This window comes from Bombina bombina, chromosome 2 (assembly GCF_027579735.1).
Source record: "Bombina bombina isolate aBomBom1 chromosome 2, aBomBom1.pri, whole genome shotgun sequence".
Lineage (NCBI taxonomy): Eukaryota > Metazoa > Chordata > Amphibia > Anura > Bombinatoridae > Bombina > Bombina bombina.
The window spans coordinates 690062833-690085742 of record NC_069500.1 but is presented as its reverse complement, the minus strand read 5'-3'; the positions used below and the strand labels follow the sequence as shown (position 1 = coordinate 690085742).

The 22910-nt window shown below is 38.5% G+C and overlaps 1 protein-coding gene across 1 annotated transcript in view; it reads right to left on the bottom strand.

The window, feature by feature from the left end:
* Positions 1-22910, bottom strand: part of TXN (thioredoxin) — a 61066-nt gene that overhangs the window by 3528 nt on the left and 34628 nt on the right. Inside the window, exons 3-4 of the mRNA XM_053702673.1 lie at positions 21597-21656; positions 19206-19271 (exon numbers count right to left, since the gene is read on the bottom strand). Of these exons, the coding sequence (XP_053558648.1) occupies positions 19206-19271; positions 21597-21656 (126 nt within the window). The remainder of the gene's footprint in view (positions 1-19205; positions 19272-21596; positions 21657-22910) is intronic.

The window sequence follows — 22910 nt, the reverse complement described above, 5'->3', positions numbered from 1 at the left end:
CAGAATCTATCAGAGTCCCTAGGAAGGAAACTCTTGTGAGGGGGGATAGAGAACTCTTTTCCTTGTTCACCTTCCACCCATGCGACCTCAGAAATGCCAACACTATGTCCATATGAGACTTGGCAATTTGGATGTTTGACGCCTGAATCAGGATGTTGTCTAAATAAGGGGCCACTGCTATGCCCCGCGGCCTTAGGACCGCCAGAAGCGACCCCAGAACCTTCGTAAAAATTCTTGGGGCTGTGGCTAACCCAAAGGGAAGAGCTACAAACTGGTAATGCCTGTCTAGGAAGGCAAACCTGAGAAACCGATGATGATCTTTGTGTACCGGAATGTGAAGATAAGCATCCTTTAAATCCACTGTAGTCATGTATTGACCCTCCTGGATCATAGGTAGGATGGTACGAATAGTCTCCATCTTGAATGATGAAACTCTGAGGAATTTGTTTCAGATCTTTAGATCCAAAATTGGTCTGAAGGTTCCCTCTTTTTTGGGAACCACAAACAGATTTGAGTAAAATCCCTGTCCCTGTTCCTCCTTTGGAACTGGATGGATCACTCCCATAACTAGGAGGTCTTGTACACAGTGTAAGAATGCCTCTCTCTTTATCTGGTTTGCAGATAATTGTGAAAGGTGAAATCTCCCTTTTGGGGGGGAAGCCTTGAAGTCCAGAAGATATCCCTGGGATATAATTTCCAACGCCCAGGGATCCTGGACATCTCTTGCCCACGCCTGGGCGAAGAGCGAAGTCTGCCCCTACTAGATCCGTTACCGGATAGGGGGCCGTTCCTTCATGCTGTCTTAGAGGCAGCAGCAGGCTTTTTTTTTTTTTTTTTTTTTTTTTTTTTGAACAAAATTTTTTATTGAGGTCTCAAGAACATACATGGCATAATAAGACTCAGATAATCAAACAGCTGATTACATACAGACCAAGAAAGGTAATTGTATATCTATGAACAAATAGGTTACAGTATTTAAAACCATAATAGTATATCATGTAAATGGTCGAAGGACAAGCACTGGGAAACAGTATGATCAAGTGGGGGAAACAGTCCCATAAGTCAATATGTGAGATAGCGCAGGAAATGTGGTCTAGCATAAATTAGAGTCTATATAATAGGTACCTCTTTTTTTTTTTTTTTTTTATTATTTGGAAAACAGTGTAATGGTCACAGCTCAGTAATCTGAAATATCAGATGATAAAGAAAAAGAACCCTTATCTGAATTCTTGGCCACCCGAAGGATTACCATGAGAGGCAAAAAATAAATATAGGAGTCCAGAAGGGTTTTAGAATGAGACCAATATGAGCTGGATTAGTAAAAGTGGAGTGGGGTGATGGGATACAGCGGGCAAGAGCCGCTTAGAAAAAATTAAGGGAGAGAAGGGAGGGAGGGCGGAGCACTTTTAAAATTGAGGAGGCCAAATAATGTTAATAAGGGGGGAGTACATGGCGAGGGGCAAGATGATAATGCCAATTTTAATCGATAATAATACACTAGTTGCGAGGAGATATGGCGTTTAAAATTAAATGGTCATCTTGCATGAGAGAGTTATACCAATTTATCTTTAGAGCTGGGGCAGATAGTATAAGAGGCGGATATATATAAATCATGTCCCACAGTCTGAAGGAGATGTACACAGAGCAGGGTTAATAAGCACCAAGGCATAATAATATATATAGGGGAAAAGTGCTAATGGCTATCTTAATTTACTGTAGTACACTAGTTGCAAGTAGGCATGGCGTTTAAAGTTACATAAGAGAATTATATCAATGTATCTTTGGAGCTGGGGCAGGTGTTATAAGGAGTATATATATATATAAACCGTGTCCCATAATTTTAGAAAAATTTGCACAACACAGGGTTAAAAACGCTAATATGCAACAAAATATAAATAACTATAAAAGTGCTCAACTATAATAGTAGTATTAACTATGCGAGCTGTAAAAGCTTTGATATTAACTAACGCCTATTTCTAACTCCTTATAATCCGTAAGTGGGTGAAAGTGGTAGGCCTCTTATATGATACTGCATATGTATATGAAAGAGGACAAAATCATATTAGCAAAGACCTAAAGAGTTGCCAAACATACAGTGGTTTTTGTGCAGGCTGAGCAAAGTCAAATACAATAAAGACCTGTTCTATAGCGTAATGTAAATAGTTAATAGTTAATGGCTGTACCTTGTTACTCAATACAGACATGACTATAACAGCTCACATTTAGAGTAATATAGATGTCATAGTCCTGAACAAGTTAAATCCGGTAGCCTAGATGAGGCATATAGAAAATGGCGTTAACTGCGTAGAGAGAAACTGCTTTTCTTGAGTTTATCAGTCTCTATGTAGGCTTAAACCGGGAAGAGGTATTGATAGAATTAGGGGTTCTATGGATTGGTAGTTATAGAAGTGACCCTTAACCTATGAGCTAATATAAAAGATAACTTTTAATCTGAGCTGAGATTGACTACTTCTGGTGAGAGAATATGGTGTGATAGCGGACCTTCCTGCCATCTACAGTGTTAAGTGCATATCATAGGGGTTAACCATCTAAACTCATACCCTCTAGTCTATATTAAGCAAACAAGGCCCAGCAAAAGAAGGTATTTACATAGTATATCCTGTACAGGCAGGTTATATTCAAGCAGTGACTTTATGTTGCACAGGGTTATGTAAAAATATTATTTACGTATCTCCACAGACATGGGCACATATCTACATATCACCTCCATAACCCTGAAGTTCCAAGGTGAATGCATAGTAAAAATGAGCAGCACACAAACCCTGATACAGCATTGACAACATGGAGGTCTAAATAGCATGGTTTATGAAATAGTGCCACAGGAGTATATAAGATAAAAGACGCAATGAAGTCTGTATTCAGGAGGACAGGATAGAGAGTGCTTTGTAGCAACAAATCTCAGGGATATGCTAACGTAAAAACAAATACAGAGCTGGGGGGTCTTGATCCGGAGTTTTTGGAAATATTAATGCAGAGTGTGCGAGTACATTTACATAGCATAGGCTTTCTTTAAAAAGTTCAGTGCAAAGTCTCACACAGGAGAAGCCACCCAGCAAGGGGAAAGAGATACCACAGCTCTAGCCGATTCCCGTATTAGCCCTATGGGAGAAGTATGTCTCATCTGTTTGTGATGTGCCGACTCTGGGAGACTGGAGACATCTCGGTAAGAAGCTGGAACCGGTGTCTGTGTGCGCGTCTGCTGACGAAGTAATTTTGATCAAGCTCTGCAGCGCCAACGATGCCGATGTCATTATAGCTCCATAGAAGTGGTTTCCCGGGGCAAAGGCAGCGTCCCAAACATAGGCAAAAGGAGGAGGGTAAGTATGTAAGGTCCAAGATGGCGGCATAACAAGCGTGCACACTGCTGTCGCAGTGATATTGTCACCGGGTTCCGATTTCACCTGGATGGGCTGTGGAGAGGGAAAAGCCAATAGATGACCTATCTCGTAAAGCTCAGAGTGCGGCATGGCACTGCCAGAGGTAATCCCCCGCACAAGCTCAGTTGTTGTCTTATCAGCCTCGGTGTGTTGTGTCGGATCTACGGCCTCCTCCGTGTGGGTTCCCTGTGGAGTGAGTGCTAGCAACAATGACATCAGGTCCTCCTTCATGCTTCGAAAGTGTTGATCCAAACTTTGCTGGGTACGTTGTTCCCAAACTGTAAGGGCTTCCGTAATTTCCATACTGTTGAGATATAGGCTCCAGCCGGAACGCCTGTGTGGGGTAGCTTAAAGGTAGGTTTCAGCGTTGTGCTCCTTGATTGAGTTGGCTTCGGCCCCTAATGAATATTACATGTAGCTTTAATCTTTTAGAGTAATTTAGAACAAGTTTGGGCTCTGTAGACGCTAAATAAATTAGTAAATGTTATCTATGAGCCTGGAGCTACAAGCATACACGTCTAGCTGGCTCGGCAGTTGGCTCCGCCCCCCCAGCAGCAGGCTTTTTGGCCTGCTTACCTTTGTTCCAGGCCTGGTTAGGTCTCCAGACCGTCTTGGACTGAGCAAAAGTTCCCTCTTGTTTTGCATTAGAGGAAGTTGATGCCGCACTTGCCTTGAAGTTTCAAAAGGCATGAAAATTAGACTGTTTGGCCCTTAATTTGGACGGGCATGACCTTTTCCTCCAGTGATATCAGCAATAATCTCCTTCAAACCAGGCCTGAATAGGGTCTGCCCCTTGAAGGGAATGTTAAGCAGCTTAGACTTTGAAGTAATGTCAGCTGACCATGATTTAAGCCATAGCGCTCTGCGCGCCTGGATAGCAAAACCAGAATTCTTAGCCATTAGTTTAGTCAAATGAACAATGGCATCAGAAACAAAAGAATTGGCTAGCTTAAGTGCTCTAAGCTTGTCAAGTATGTCATCCAATGGAGTCGCTACCTGTAAAGCCTCTTCCAGAGACTCAAACCAGAACGCCGCAGCAGCAGTGACAGGAGCAATGCATGCAAGGGGCTGTAGGATAAAACCTTGTTGAATAAACATTTTCTTAAGGTAACCCTCTAACTTTTTATCCATTGGATCTAAGAAAGCACAACTGTCCTCGACAGGGATAGTAGTACGCTTTGCTAGAGTAGAAACTGCTCCCTCCACCTTAGGAACTGTCTGCCATAAGTCCCGTGTGGTGGCGTCTATTGGAAACATTTTTCTAAAAATAGGAGGGGGAGAGAACGGCACACCTGGTCTATCCCATTCCTTAGTAATAATTTCTGTAACCTTTTAGGTATTGGAAAAGCATCAGTGCACACCGGCACTGCATAGTATTTATCCAGTCTACACAATTTCTCTGGCACTGCAATTGTATCACAGTCATTCAGAGCAGCTAAAACCTCCCTGAGTAACACGCGGAGGTGTTCAAGCTTAAATTTAAATGTAGAAATATCAGAATCAGGTTGCATCATCTTCCCTGAGTCAGAAACATCACCCACAGAAAGAAGCTCTCCTTCTTCAGCTTCTGCATATTGTGAGGCAGTATCAGACATAGCTCTTAAAGCGTCAGTATGCTCTGTATTTCGTCTAACTCCAGAGCTATCTCGCTTTCCTCTAAATTCAGGTAGTCTGGCTAATACCGCTGACAGTGTATTATCCATGACTGCCGCCATGTCTTGTAAAGTAAACGCTATGGGTGCCCTGGATTAACTTGGCGCCATTTGAGCGTGAGTCCCTTGAGCGGGAGTCAAAGGATCTGACACGTGGGGAGAGTTAGTCGGCATAACTTCCCCCTCGTCAGATTCCTCTGGTGATAAATTTTTTAAAGACAGAATATGATCTTTATTGCTTAAAGTGAAATCAGTACATTTGGTACACATTCTAAGAGGGGGTTCCACCATGGCTTTTAAACATAATGAACAAGGAGTTTCCTCTATGTCAGACATGTTTGTACAGACTAGCAATGAGACTTGCAAGCTTGTAAAACACTTTAAATCAAGTTAACAAGCAAATATAAGAAACGGTACTGTGCCTTTAAGAGAAACAAATTTTGTCAGAATTTGAAAAACAGTGAAAAAAGGCAGTAAATCAAACAAAATTTTTACAGTGTGTATAATAAGCTAACAGAGCATTGCACCCATTTGCAAATGGATGATTAACCCCTTAGTTAAAAAAACAGATAAAAAACCCCGATATAAACGTTTTTTAACAGTCACACCAACTGCCACAGCCTTGCTGTGGGCCTACCTTCCCCAACAACCGATTTTGGAAAGCCTAAGAGCCCTTTAGAGATGTCCTATAGCATTCAGGGGACTCCTGGAGGAAGCTGGATGTCTCAGTCTGTAAAAGTTACTGCGCAAAAAAAAGCGCTAAATTAGGCCCCTCCCACTCATAGTAACACAGTGGAAAGCCTCAGGAAACTGTTTCTAGGCAAATTTGAGCCAGCCATGTGGAAAAAACTAGGCCCCAATAAAGTTTTATCACCAAAGTATATATAAAAACGTTTAAACATGCCAGCAAACGTTTTATATTGTAAATATAAAAGAGTATTACCTCAGAAAGTAAGTATGATACCAGTCGCTATTAAATCACTGTATTCAGGCTTACCTTACATAAATTTGGTATCAGCAGCATTTTCTAGCATTCACATCTTCTAGAAAAAATCTTAACTGCACATACCTCATAGCAGGATAACCTGCACGCCATTCCCCCGCTGAAATTACCTCTCTCTTCAGTCATGTGTGAGAACAGCAATGAATCTTAGTTACAACCTGCTAAGATCATAGAAATCACAGGCAGATTCTTCTATTTTTCTGCCTGGGACAAAATAGTACAACTCCGGTACCATTTAAAAATAACAAACTTTTGGGGGGGCGGAGCCGGAAGCTGCCATGAGAGCAGTGTAAAACCGGAGCTCCGTGCATTATGCCCTGAAATGTTAAGTTTATTCTAGGTGGATATTTGAAAAACTTCAAAAGAAGACAAGAAGAAGCAATCTAAACATCTAGGCTTAAAGATGAGCCCCTTTGCAACAAGATATGACACGCCGGTGGATGTTTAGAAGATTTATCTAGATGCACTTCAAAAGTAACTGCGCCATAGCGGAAGTGGAATTGAAGCGCCACCAGAGGCCTATTCTTGAGCCTGCAGCGTAGCGAGCAGCACTGTCAAACCAAGAACCCCAATAGAACGGCCACATTAACAGATGAACCAGGAAGCTGACAGGCTATCGCTACATAGAACGGAACATGTGGCAAAGGTGAGCCCTTCTAATACCGGTGGCTGGTAACATAGTGCAGGCAAAACAGTTAACCGCTACGATATACATATCACTATCTCTGCTAAAAAGACTGAAAGACCCGCTAGCTGCTAAGCACTTAAACACACATATATGCAGCGGGTATTATACGAGGGAAAGGCACGTAAAGGGAGAATATCACTGACAAAGTTGGGGAAATGAAAACAGCATGAAAGGAAGTAAAAGTAAAGAAAGGTTTCCTTGAAGCACGAATCTTTGCATCTGGGGTGTTAAGTATAGAAGTACAGACGCATCAGCGGTAGAGATTTGCAGTTATTTACAACTATAAATATTATTCTGGACATAGCAAATAGTGATATAACGTGACAGAACTCTGCAGTGCATACAGTAATAGAAATACTTCCTGAGAATCCTCAGTAATAAACATGGCGGCAAGACGCAACATTAGAACTGATAAGACAACTAAGCAGACACCCATGAAAACTCTCACCATGACCTCATACTTGCAGGCTGCAGACGCAATGGAACCATTACATAGTGAAGCCAACCCAGGAGCACAATCACCTACACCTTCCCAAAGCTCCCAACCCAAAACCATGATGATAACTTCTGAGCCACAAATGCAAGCATCTTTCTTAAGTAATCTACCATCAAAGCAAGATATAGCGGACATAGTCCGTACGTGTATCAGGGAAGAACTGGCTACCTTATCTCAAGACATCCACACTCTTGGTTTTCAAGTCGAATTGCTAGAAAGCAACCATGACCAATTGAGGGAAGAAGTCCAAATCTTAACTGAACAGGTCAATACTCAGCAGGATGTCATTCAAACCCTCCAAGAAAAAATGGAGGACATGGAAAACCGCAGTAGGCGGAAAAACATTAGAATTAGAGGAGTACCAGAGGAAGTCTTACCTTCCTTGTCTTACTTCACATATCAGTAAAGACAAGGAAGGTAGATTTTTAGGCCTAACTGGATTATTGTATGGAAGACCCATAACGTTAGTGAATGTATACGCGCCAAATACCAAGCAAAATTCTTTCTTCCACGCTATGTTTAAGAAAACATTAGATTTGGCAGTGGGTCCAGTGTTTCTAGCAGGAGATCTGAATTTTCCCCTCCAGCCCTATAAAGATAGTTCCAATCCTAAAATAATGGTATCCAAAAAACATAATTTATGTAAGAACTTACCTGATAAATTAATTTCTTTCATATTAGCAAGAGTCCATGAGCTAGTGACGTATGGGATATACATTCCTACCAGGAGGGGCAAAGTTTCCCAAACCTCAAAATGCCTATAAATACACCCCTCACCACACCCACAATTCAGTTTAACGAATAGCCAAGAAGTGGGGTGATAAAAAAGTGCAAAAGCATATAAAATAAGGAATTGGAATAATTGTGCTTTATACAAAAATCATAACCACCCCAAAAAAAGGGCGGGCCTCATGGACTCTTGCTAATATGAAAGAAATGAATTTATCAGGTAAGTTCTTACATAAATTATGTTTTCTTTCATGTAATTAGCAAGAGTCCATGAGCTAGTGACGTATGGGATAATGATTACCCAAGATGTGGATCTTTCCACGCAAAAGTCACTAGAGAGGGAGGGATAAAATAAAGACAGCCAATTCATGCTGAAAATAATCCACACCCAAAATAAAGTTTAATGAAAAACATAAGCAGAAGATTCAAACTGAAACCGCTGCCTGAAGTACTTTTCTACCAAAAACTGCTTCAGAAGAAGAAAATACATCAAAATGGTAGAATTTAGTAAAAGTATGCAAAGAGGACCAAGTTGCTGCTTTGCAAATCTGATCAATCGAAGATTCATTCCTAAACACCCAGGAAGTAGAAACTGACCTAGTAGAATGAGCTGTAATCCTTTGAGGCGGAGATTTACCTGACTCAACATAGGCAAGATGAATTAAAGATTTCAACCAAGATGCCAAAGAAATGGCAGAAGCTTTCTGGCCTTTTCTAGAACCAGAAAAGATAACAAATAAACTAGAAGTCTTTCGGAAAGACTTAGTAGCTTCAACATAATATTTCAAAGCTCTAACAACATCCAAAGAATGGAATGATTTCTCCTTAGAATTCTTAGGATTAGGACATAATGAAGGAACCACAATTTCCCTACTAATGTTGTTAGAATTCACAACTTTAGGTAAAAATTCAAAAGAAGTTCGCAACACTGCCTTATCCTGATGAAAAATCAGAAAAGGAGACTCACAAGAAAGAGCAGATAATTCAGAAACTCTTCTGGCAGAAGAGATGGCCAAAAGGAACAAAACTTTCCAAGAAAGTAATTTAATGTCCAATGAATGCATAGGTTCAAACGGAGGAGCTTGAAGAGCCCCCAGAACCAAATTCAAACTCCAAGGAGGAGAAATTGACTTAATGACAGGTTTTATACAAACCAAAGCTTGTACAAAACAATGAATATCAGGAAGATTAACAATCTTTCTGTGAAAAAGAACAGAAAGAGCAGAGATTTGTCCTTTCAAAGAACTTGCGGATAAACCTTTATCTAAACCATCCTGAAGAAACTGTAAAATTCTCGGAATTCTAAAAGAATGCCAAGAAAAATGATGAGAAAGACACCAAGAAATATAAGTCTTCCAGACTCTATAATATATCTCTCTGGATACAGATTTACGAGCCTGTAACATAGTATTAATCACAGAGTCAGAGAAACCTCTTTGACCAAGAATCAAGCGTTCAATCTCCATACCTTTAAATTTAAGGATTTGAGATCCTGATGGAAAAAAGGACCTTGCGACAGAAGGTCTGGTCGTAGCGGAAGAGTCCACGGATGGCAAGAGGCCATCCGGACAAGATCCGCATACCAAAACCTGTGAGGCCATGCCGGAGCTACCAGCAGAACAAACGAGCATTCCTTCAGAATCTTGGAGATTACTCTTGGAAGAAGAACTAGAGGCGGAAAGATATAAGCAGGATGATACTTCCAAGGAAGTGATAATGCATCCACTGCTTCCACCTGAGGATCCCGGGATCTGGACAGATACCTGGGAAGTTTCTTGTTTAGATGAGACGCCATCAGATCTATTTCTGGAAGCTCCCACATTTGAACAATCTGAAGAAATACCTCTGGGTGAAGAGACCATTCGTACGGATGCAACGTTTGGCGACTGAGATAATCCGCTTCCCAATTGTCTATACCTGGGATATGAACCGCAGAGATTAGACAGGAGCTGGATTCCACCCAAACCAGAATTCGAGATACTTCTTTCATAGCCAGAGGACTGTGAGTCCCTCCTTGATGATTGATGTATGCCACAGTAGTGACATTGTCTGTCTGAAAACAAATGAACGATTCTCTCTTCAGAAAAGGCCAAGACTGAATAGCTCTGAAAATTGCACGGAGTTCCAAAATATTGATCGGTAATCTCACCTCCTGAGATTCCCAAACTCCTTGTGCCGCCAGAGATCCCCACACAGCTCCCCAACCTGTGAGACTTGCATCTGTTGAAATTACAGTCCAGGTCGGAAGCACAAAAGAAGCCCCCTGAATTAAACGATGGTGATCTGTCCACCACGTTAGAGAGTGTCGTACAATCGGTTTTAAAGATATTAATTGAGATATCTTTGTGTAATCCTTGCACCATTGATTCAGCATACAGAGCTGAAGAGGTCGCATGTGAAAACGAGCAAAGGGGATCGCGTCCGATGCAGCAGTCATAAGACCTAGAATTTCCATGCATAAGGCTACCGAAGGGAATGATTGTGACTGAAGGTTTCGACAAGCTGAAATCAATTTTAGACGTCTCTTGTCTGTTAAAGACAGAGTCATGGACACTGAATCTATCTGGAAACCCAGAAAGGTTACCCTTGTCTGAGGAATCAATGAACTTTTTGGTGAATTGATCCTCCAACCATGATCTTGAAGAAACAACACAAGTCGATTCGTATGAGATTCTGCTAAATGTAAAGACTGAGCAAGTACCAAGATATCGTCCAAATAAGGAAATACCACAATACCCTGTTCTCTGATTACAGACAGAAGGGCACCGAGAACCTTTGTAAAAATTCTTGGAGCTGTAGCTAGGCCAAACGGCAGAGCCACAAACTGGTAATGCTTGTCCAGAAAAGAGAATCTCAGGAACTGATAATGATCTGGATGAATCGGAATATGCAGATATGCATCCTGTAAATCTATTGTGGACATAAAATGCCCTTGCTGAACAAAAGGCAAGATAGTCCTTACAGTTACCATTTTGAACGTTGGTATCCTTACATAACGATTCAATATTTTTAGATCCAGAACTGGTCTGAAGGAATTCTCCTTCTTTGGTACAATGAAGAGATTTGAATAAAACCCCATCCCCTGTTCCAGAACTGGAACTGGCATAATTACTCCAGCCAACTCTAGATCTGAAACACAATTCAGAAATGCTTGAGCTTTCACTGGATTTACTGGGACACGGGAAAGAAAAAATCTCTTTGCAGGAGGTCTCATCTTGAAACCAATTCTGTACCCTTCTGAAACAATGTTCTGAATCCAAAGATTGTGAACAGAATTGATCCAAATTTCTTTGAAAAAACATAACCTGCCCCCTACCAGCTGAGCTGGAATGAGGGCCGCACCTTCATGTGGACTTAGAAGCAGGCTTTGCCTTTCTAGAAGGCTTGGATTTATTCCAGACTGGAGATGGTTTCCAAACTGAAACTGCTCCTGAGGATGAAGGAACAGGCTTTTGTTCTTTGTTGAAATGAAAGGAACGAAAACGATTATTAGCCCTGTTTTTACCCTTAGATTTTTTATCCTGTGGTAAAAAAGTTCCTTTCCCACCAGTAACAGTTGAGATAATGGAATCCAACTGAGAACCAAATAATTTGTTACCCTGGAAAGAAATGGAAAGTAGAGTTGATTTAGAAGCCATATCAGCATTCCAAGTTTTAAGCCATAAAGCTCTTCTAGCTAAAATAGCTAGAGACATAAACCTGACATCAACTCTGATAATATCAAAAATGGCATCACAGATAAAATTATTAGCATGCTGAAGAATAATAATAATATTATGAGAATCATGATCTGTTACTTGTTGTGCTAAAGTCTCCAACCAAAAAGTTGAAGCTGCAGCAACATCAGCCAAAGATATAGCAGGTCTAAGAAGATTACCTGAACACAGATAAGCTTTTCTTAGAAAGGATTCAATTTTCCTATCTAAAGGATCTTTAAACGAAGTACCATCTGACGTAGGAATAGTAGTACGTTTAGCAAGGGTAGAAATAGCCCCATCGACTTTAGGGATTTTGTCCCAAAATTCTAATCTGTCAGACGGCACAGGATATAATTGCTTAAAACGTTTAGAAGGAGTAAATTAATTACCCAATTTATCCCATTCTCTGGAAATTACTTCAGAAATAGCATTAGGAACAGGAAAAACTTCTGGAATAATCACAGGAGATTTAAATACCTTATCTAAACGTTTAGAATTAGTATCAAAAGGACCAGAATCCTCTATTTCTAAAGCAATTAGTACTTCTTTAAGTAAAGAACGAATAAATTCCATTTTAAATAAATATGAAGATTTATCAGCATCAATCTCTGAGACAGAATCCTCTGAACCAGAAGAGTCATCAGAATCAGAATGATGATGTTCATTTAAAAATTCATCTGTAGAGAGAGAAGTTTTAAAAGATTTTTTATGTTTACTAGAAGGAGAAATAACAGACATAGCCTTCTTGATGGATTCAGAAACAAAATCTCTTATGTTATCAGGAACATTCTGCACCTTACATGTTGAGGGAACTGCAACAGGCAATGGTACATTACTAAAGGAAATATTATCTGCTTTAACAAGTTTGTCATGACAATTAATACAAACAACAGCCGGAGGAATAGCTACCAAAAGTTTACAGCAGATACACTTAGCTTTGGTAGTTCCAGCACTAGACAGCGATTTTCCTGAAGTATCTTCTGACTCAGATGCAACGTGAGACATCTTGCAATATGTAAGAGAAAAAGCAACATATAAAGCAAAATTGATCAAATTCCTTAAATGACAGTTTCAGGAATGGGAAAAAATGCCAATAAACAAGCTTCTAGTAACCAGAAGCAAAGAAAAAATGAGACTGAAATAATGTGGAGACAAAAGCGACGCCCATATTTTTTGGCGCCAAATAATACGCCCACATTGTTTGGCGCCTAAATGCTTTTTGGCGCCAAAAATGACGCCATATCCGGAACGCCGACATTTTTGGTGCAAAAGGACGTCAAAAAATGACGCAACTTCCGGCGACACGTATGACACCGGAAACAGAAAAGATTTTTTGCGCCAAAAAAGTCCGCGCCAAGAATGACGCAATAGAATGAAGCATTTTCAGCCCCCGCGAGCCTAACAGCCCACAGGGAAAAAAAGTCAAATTTTTAAGGTAAGAAAAAATGATTGATTCAAATGCATTATCCCAAATATGAAACTGACTGTCTGAAAATAAGGAATGTTGAACATTCTGAGTCAAGGCAAATAAATGTTTGAATACATATATTTAGAACTTTATAAATAAAGTGCCCAACCATAGCTTAGAGTGTCACAGAAAATAAGATTTACTTACCCCAGGACACTCATCTACATGTTTGTAGAAAGCCAAACCAGTACTGAAACGAAAATCAGCAGAGGTAATGGTATATAAATAAGAGTATATCGTCGATCTGAAAAGGGAGGTAAGAGATGAATCTCTACGACCGATAACAGAGAACCTATGAAATAGACCCCGTAGAAGGAGATCACTGCATTCAAATAGGCAATACTCTCCTCACATCCCTCTGACATTCACTGCACGCTGAGAGGAAAACCGGGCTCCAACTTGCTGCGGAGCGCATATCAACGTAGAATCTAGCACAAACTTACTTCACCACCTCCATAGGAGGCAAAGTTTGTAAAACTGAATTGTGGGTGTGGTGAGGGGTGTATTTATAGGCATTTTGAGGTTTGGGAAACTTTGCCCCTCCTGGTAGGAATGTATATCCCATACGTCACTAGCTCATGGACTCTTGCTAATTACATGAAAGAAAAACTACTACAACATTGTGGAGAAACCTAAAAGACCTTAATCTATATGACCTTTGGCGTCTTATTCACCCAGATACAAAGGATTACACTTTTTATTCTAGCCCCAACAAGACACATAGCAGATTAGACTATATTTTCACTAATCAGAAAGGCCTCCCTAATGTGCATAGTTGTGATATTTCCCCAACAGCATGGTCAGACCATTCGGCAGTAAAATTAAAATTTTCTTGGCCAGAAACGCAGTCAGATGTGTTTCTTTGGAAGTTAGATGACACTTTACTGAATGACCCGGACACCCAATCGAAGATATCAGCACTGATCACAGAATATTTTACGCACAATGTAAATTCTATAAATAATAACTATATGATTTGGGAGGCACATAAAAGTGTATTGCGAGGGGAACTGATAAAATTAAAAGCCCAGAGACAGCGTCATATGAGGCAACAATATAAAGACTTGGCAGATGAATTTTCTCGATTAGACCTGGCAATAAAACAAGATCCAAATAATTTAGAAATGTTTCAGAAATATCAAACAGCCCGTACAGCCCTAGACAGTTTTTTAGATATAGAGTACCATAACCTACAACGGAAAACAAATAGCATGTTTTATTATGAGAGCAATAGAGCAGGCAAACTGCTAGCGAGGGCACTAAAAAAGAAGCGGTTTAAGTCATATATTTACGAGATACGAAAACCACAATGTCAGAGTCCTCTTACCACAACAAAAGAAATACTAGATAGTTTTAGGGAATATTATATTAATCTATATAACATCTCCAAAACGCCTCCCTCAGAGGAACATCTCACAAATCTCACGTCATATGTAGCAAAGTGTAAGATTCCCAAAATCACACTAGACCAATTGCAAGATTTAAAGAAATCTATCACGGCGCATGAAATACAGCATGCGATTAGCACATTACAAAATGGGAAGAGCCCGGGCCCAGATGGCTTCTCATCAAAATATTATAAGCTCTTCTCCCAAAACCTAATACCCCACCTAACACCCCTCTTTAATGAGGTTACAGGCAATAACCCGTTTCCTCCCTCTATGCTAGAGGCACAAATCTCAGTAGTCCCTAAACCAGGGAAGTCTCCAGACACCCCAGCAAATTTCCGTCCAATCTCATTGCTGAACGTGGACATAAAATTATATGCCAAAATATTAACAGCACGTATTAATAAAGTCCTCCCCCAAATAGTCCACATTAATCAGGCCGGTTTCACTCCGACACGAGAGACACGAGACAACACTACTAAACTTTTGCCGATAATGGAACATGCTCACCGCATGCACACACCCTCCGCATTCATTTCAATGGATGCGGAGAAAGGCTTTGACAGGCTCAGTTGGAACTTTTTAAAGCAGGTTTTATCTAAATTTGGGTTTGATCAAGAATTGGGAAGATATTTTCATTATATAATACCCCTCAAGCAAAAGTTAAACTCAATGACTCAGTCTCAGACCCCTTCCAAATAACAAATGGTACGATGCAAGGCTGCCCCCTATCCCCACTACTTTTTGTGTTATCCATGGAAGTATTAGCCTCATATGTTAGGGATAACGAACACATAACAGGGCATCGGATAGGGCAGTCGGAATACAAAATTACGATGTATGCAGATGACATATTTACCACACTAACACACCCTAGCAAGTCAGTCCCCGCCCTTATTCATTTGATACAGGAGTATGGCCTCTACTCCAATTTCAACATAAATATATCTAAATCTGAATTGCTGAGTATTAACTTAGAGCCAGCAGCAGTAAAAACCCTGCAACAGCAATTTCAATTCATAATCCAAGATAAAGCGATCAAGTACCTTGGGGTACATATCTCTCCTAATGTCCCTGATATTCTACTACTTAACTATAACTCACTTAAACTACATGTGTCCTCATTGCTAAGAGCTTGGAATAATAAATTCCTTTCTTGGCTTGGTAGACTTAACGCGATCAAAATGGTCATATTACCCAAAATGTTGTATTATATGCAAACCTTGCCTATTCCCCTCCCTGAACAAACAATTTATCAGATACAAAAAATGCTAACCAAGTTTATATGGGCAAATAAACGCCCACGAATAGCAACAGCAACGCTTTATCGTCCAAGAGAATTGGGAGGTATGGGGGCTCCGAATTTACAACACTACAGGCAGGCAACCTTTCTGACCAGAATTGTTGACTGGTGTAAGAATGCAGTCAATAAAGAATGGGTTCAGCTAGAACATCAGTTAGCTAACAATGCTCCACTAGGAGGCTTCTGCTGGCTCCCTCCCAGTCAAAGAGCACTTCCAAAAACTGTAGCCACATCGACATGGGAAACTTACAGATGTTGGGACAAGATTATTAAGAAACATTCACACATTTCCTCAACATATTCCCCACTGACCCCACTAGTGGGGAATGCTCTCCATCCACTTAATCTCATAAAGAGAGGGGACTATCCCTTAAGTATACGAGAATCTCTCCCTGTTTGTGAATTCTACACAGCAGGAAAACCGAAATCGCAAGAAGAAATTATTGCTAAACACGGCCCTAGATTTCAAGATTGGCTTGCGTATTTACAAATATCCCACTTTCTCACCACACACCCGTTCAAAGCACATCTAACTCGATCTCTCACCCCATTCGAGAATATATGTATCAACCCTCTACCAAATCGGGGAATATTGTCCCTCACGCATAAACAAATCTTAGCTACATACTCTAAAATGCTGCCATCTTATGTCAGTGCATGGGAGAAGGAATCAGAAAGCTCGATGTCTAGACAGACATGGTGTGACATATTCACACGTATGAGTAAAGCTTCTTCATCCATCTCTATCCAAGAGATGAATTTGAAACTGATGTGCAGGTGGTATTATACACCAGTACGCCTACTCCAAATTTTCCCCACAGTTTCAGATATGTGCTGGTGGGGTTGTCAGGAAAGGGGCACACCATATCATATCTGGTGGCAATGCCCAATAGCAAAAGATTATTGGGAGGCAATCAAAAGAGAAATTGAGAGAGTTTTGCAATTGCCCTTACCACTAAACATCTGGACTTTTCTTTTTAACTCATTCCCTAAAGTAACTTGTAAATTTAGACTAACGCTTTTGACAATTATGGTTAATTCAGGGAAAAAATTGATACCTTTAAACTGGAAGAAGCCAGACCTTCCTTCAGTGGAGGTATGGAAAGCTGCAGTAACACATGCACTTACATTAGAGAAATACCACTTTAAGCTGACTAACTGAATAGACGACTTAGACTCAATACGATTTATATGGGACGAGTACAGGAATACCTGACTAGACACAAAGTGAGAGTGGTAGCCGAGAACCTCAGTGACCACAGTAGGGTAATTTGTAGTCTCAGATACCAGCTTAGAAATGGAATGCAAAAATTTCAATTAACCATTCAAACACAAGTACATATACGCTCTGGGTTCTCCTTTCTCCTTTTTTTTTTTTTAAATCTTGATAACCAGGAATTCTTTTCTGCAGTTTATTTGTTAATAATGTGTTAAAAGTATAAGTAGATAATGTGAAGCAAAGCTATAACTGTATATCTCGTTATTGAATACTGTATGCTTCTGAACCTTTCAATAAAAAGTTAAAAAAAAAAAAAAAAAAAAAAAACTTTTGATTGAAGCAAGATAACAGCTACATTTCACCACTTTCCTCTTACTACCTCCATGCTTGTTGAGAGTTGCAAGAGAATGACTGGATATGGCAGTTAGGGGAGGAGCTATATAGCAGCTCTGCTGTGGGTGATCCGCTTGCAGCTTCCTGTTGGGAAGGAGAATATCCCACAAGTAATGGATGATCCGTGGACTAGATACACCTTACAAGAGAAAAGTTGTTTTAACCACTATATTTGCATTTCACTTCTATATCACAGATGAAACACTTCAGGAAAAATGACATTCTTTCTTACTTATACATGAGGATAGCTCATATATTATAGCCTTGCAAACAGGGCTCTATTTGTTATTCTATTTAAAGGGACAGTAAAGTCAACATTTTTTCATTCAAGAGTTAGATAAAGCATTCTGTTTAAACAACTTTCCAATTTACTTCTATTGCTGCTCTTTCACCAAAAGATACCAAAAGAATGAAGCAAATTTGATAAAAGAAATGCATTTAAAGTCATAAAATAAACATGTTGGTTTTCATGTCCCTTTATTTATAAAAAATCAATAAAACTCTTAAAGTGTCAGTAATATCAAAATTATTTTTTTCGTAATTCAGGTAGAGCTTGAATATAAAACAACTTTCCAAATTACTTTTATTATTTAATTTGTTTAGTTCTCGTAACCTTTGTTAAAGAGCATACCTTGGTATGCTCAGAAGCTGCAATGCACTACTGAGAAATTTTAAAATAGTTTAAATTCATATGCTCTATTTCAATCATGATTGACCAATGACCATGATTGCAGACCAAGGGAGTGTCAGGGGAATACTACCAGAAAATGTACTGATATCCCAACTGACTTCTTGATAAAATGATTTGATCAACATATCTATCCATTTAGTGAAGAAAAATAGCCAGTTTTTATTTTGTTTAAGAGTTATTTTTTAATTAGTTTATAAAACATTTTGATGTAGAATGTGTAGACTTATTAATAGTAAACTATGTAAAATCTTTTTCACACACATGCTTTACTTTAGTGATCTTCAACTCCAGTTGTCAAGTACCATTAAGAATCTAGATTTAAAGAATTTCTCTACCAAAGCAAAGGTGAGAATCTATGACTGAGTTAAAGTGAAAGTCAATCCTAGCGTTGTACAAACGCTAGGATTGACTATTGAAACAAATAAAGGGGACTTTTTTTTTGTTTCAGTCGATTGCCACTCTTAGCTCCTACAGCAGTCCACGGGTAAAAAAAAAATTCGGCTAAGAGGTGATGTTTTCACCTCTTAGCCAATAGCCGTGCGGTAAATCCGGCTCCCATGGGCGCCAAGTCGGATTTACCGCACGGCTATTGGCTAAGAGGTGAAAACATCCCCTCTTAGCAAAACATTTTTTTAGCCATGGGCTGCCGTAGCAGCTAAGAATGGCGATCAATTGAAACAAATAAAGGAGCTTTCTGCATGAAGTATCTTATACTTTATGAATGAAAGTCCCTTTATTTGTTTCAATAGTCAATCCTAGCGTTTGTAAAACGCTAGGATTTACTTTCACTTTAATGCACAACACAAGAAGCAACATTTTTCATACCTGGGATTTTGTGGGTTTTTGAGAAATGGAGATGAACAGTGTATACAACTAATATACAAGACTACTGCTCTAATACAGATAAGTCTCCCAGCTCTTCTGCCACATAAGATCCCATTTAGGAAAACAGAAAACTAACAATGAAGTCCTTTTAGATTAGTCATTTATTTTTGTAATCCCTCTAAGGTTTTCTGTATCCATATGATTCAAATGAATAATCTATTCATATGCACCAGACAAGTGACAAAGAAACATACCTTTTCGCCCTTCTTGTAGAAATGGAAGGTTGGCATGCATTTGATATCACAGTCTGCAGCAACATCCTGAAAAGAACAGTAAATTATAGAATTAATATCACTTTAACTTTTCATCTTTTACTGGGTATAGGCAAATTAAGCATATCTAGACATGCATTGTGCACCAGCATTTTAAAAAAAGTGTGAGCTCAAGCAAACGGTAGTGCATGGTAGCATGAAAACTCGTTGGACACATTTTAATGCTTAGCATTTTCATATATATATATATATATATAGATCTTTTATTACTTTAGACCTAAAAATGCAACGCTTTTTTAAAATATTTGTTTTCTTTTTAAACATGAAAACAAGCTTTTCAGTTGTAGCTACTTCAATACCCCTTTAAACTCAAAGCTGCAATTCAGATATACATAAAATTTACAGCCAACTTCTGAACTTCAATATTGCTGACCAATCCCAAGCTCAGGTAAAAAAAATAAACATTTTATATTGGCTGAATATGTAATGTACACATAAGTATTTGTATTAAAAAAAAAAAACATTTTAAATAAATATATTTTTGCGATTGTAATTGTACTATATATTGTTATATATGTGAATAATATGCTATCAATATCCCCTCATTGTAAATCTTGAGCAGTTTGATAGCCTGTTTAGTGATCACATTTAACTATAGCTTGGTGAACAATTTGAACTATTTGACTATTTTTTATACCTCCTGTTTATTTTTACATAAAATATTTTTTCTTTTTTTATATATTCAGCATTCTGCTCTCAATTTTAATTGTCTGTACTGATCACATCTATACAATTAAAGGTTTTAGAGCCATCTACTATATATCTCATCTCTCAATTAAAATGCCCAACTATTAATCTTACAAAGCGAGTCTAAGATTGACCGATAAGTGTTTCATTAGGCTTTGTCACACTTTGTGTTATTTTATCTTATAGTCTCCAAATCTTTTGTTGGTGCTTGAAGATGCTATCCGTCTCATAAACCTCTTGCAAGCTGTAGCTATTAATATATTCTGTCCCAGGATTTGAGACCCAAAAGGGGTCTCTGATCTCTAAACCTTCTATTAATAGACTAATTTTTTAATACCAAAATCCAAGAGTGGCCCTTTGGGCAAGATTTATCAATCGATAATATATATCAATATATATACATACACACACACACATATATACACATACAATTCCCCCCCCCCCCCCAAAAAAAAAAAAAGGCTCTGATTTGGTTTAAGAGGAGTGATAGCAAAAATGCTTTTTTTTCCCCATTTAAAAAAAAAAAAAAAAAAAACGTTATTTTTGGGCAACTTTTTCTCTTAATTTACTAGTAGTGAAAGGGTTAAACATGTGCATTCGGATTCAGACAAATGTAAAAAAACCAAAATCACTGATTTTGCTGTATTTTTTGTATTTGTTTAGAAAAACAAAATGAGTGGCTCCTCTTATGAATAATCACCTGAACAAATGATGGTTGAGTAAACATGAAGTTATTTCATCTGTTTGTTACCTCTTTACTCCTGGCGGAAACCCACTCTACAATACTAATCCATCTATGGCCCAAATAAAAAACAAAAGCCAACTGGTATATTCCAAAAGTTGTTGTACTTCTAATATTTTTGCTAGTAAAACATTAAATTTAGTTGGCTTGGATGGATGATAACACACAATCCTGTGACAGTACAAAGAAAAAGGATGATAGAGAAACTTGCAGGGAAAGCAGCAACCACCTCAAACAATCAACCTCTCCCTTGTTGCTCTCAGACTCTGGTTGCAGTAGCATGGTGCAGAGTCAGACGCGCTGTGGCAGCATGAGTGCACAGGTGTGCAGCCTGCAAAGATGTTGTTGTCATCAATGGGCCAGTCAAAAAAAAAACGAGAGAGGGTACAGTTTTAAAATAACGTCATGGGCAAATGCAACAGTTTGCAGTGACACAAATATTTTGCCAGCAAAAGTAGCAGTAACAGGGCCCCCACTGCCACCTGGGGCAATTCTGCCCTAACTGCCAGTGTATCTAGCACCACAAGACAAAGCCCTCTCATATTCACTGGTGTTAATTGTGAATGCCAGATGATTGTTGTTACTGTTTTTAGAGCATTTTTAGCTTTAGCTTTTCAAACGGCTGTTCTCATTTTGTGAACCTTCTAGAAAGCCCACAATTTTTAGTCTTAAATTCCAGGAAAAGGAAGGGAAATAAATCATGAAAGTATATTTTACTGTTTTCTGTGTCTAATTAAACATTTTATATAACAATCAATGTGTTTACAGTTCTTAAATGAATGTGCTCTATTTAACACAGGAAATGGCAGGACAGGAGGGGAGATGCAATTTTAGTAAATCTAGGAGTTCACTGAGAACAAAAACATATTTAAATTTATTTTTACCTGTGCATCATCCACATCCACTTTAAGAAAAACGACATCTGGATATTTTTCACTAAGGCTCTACAAAATAAAATAAAATATTTGATTAAGCATTTTAAATTGACCTTAAAACTCATGTATGCATACCCTGAACTGATCACAGTTTCAAAGACCTTAGTGTGAGTCCAAGCGATTACATGAAAAACACATGGCTAAGAAAGAGATGAAAATAATGTAAAAGCTAAAATAAACAAAAAAATAATAAAATATATTTGCAGACATCCAGCATTAATTACAGCAGACAATTCACATAGATTAGTTGGTAGAAAGCCATTTGGATTCATTAACAGCAAAAATTCTGCTCACTCTATGAGTTACATAATCAGACTGCATGATGTACAATAAATGGATCACAGAGAATATTCACATTAATTTCAATTAATAATAGAATGAAGATTAGGAAGAAAAAAACAAGACATTGCATGTTAAATAACATAAAGACATCCCAAACCCCTGAATGCTAGTATGTCCTGAAATCTTAGCAATGTGACAGTTTTAGCCATTTATGACATAAAGGGTACACCAATGGCACCACTTGTTCTTATAAAAAATGCTCCCATATATTTAGTTTTGCTTAGTGATGTATATATTAGGGGTCGGTGCTTGTACTTTCATGAAATTTACAAAGAATTCAGCAGAGAGATTTAAAAAAAAAAAAAAAAAAAGTACAAATATAGCACTTATAACGTTTATTTTGTTTGATTTAATAAGAAAAGCAAAGTGTTGAAAAAGAATTAAAACTTTTATTGAAGTCTAAGAAAAATAAAAAAAGGTTTAAAAATTGCGAATGCTCCTCTAATGGTGCAGTGTAATGATAAGTAACTTAAGAGGTTAATCTCATTATTTTAGGAGAAACCCCATTAAAAAATGTCCTATTAAATATGTTATTGCCAACAGGCTGAGTGCGTTCAGATGGTCAAAAATTGAGGAATGTGAGTGGGTACCTAATGAAGGTTACCTTTAAAATATCAGTAAGTAATACCGGATATCTTTACCTTTTAATACCATAGGTGCGTTTTGATACCAGATAGTAGTACCTTTAAATACCAAATATCTTTGCCTGGAATATGGTTTGAGGTTATAGAGTATGGTTATCTTAGTACCCAATAGTAGTACCCTTGGATACCAAATACCTGTACCTTTTGATACTGTGGGTAATCATTGAATATAGTTCCCTTTAAATACTAAGGTAATTGAGGATTACTGTCAAATACTAGATGGTACTATTAGATGCCAGATAGCTATACCTATTAATACCAGAACTCTCCAATATCA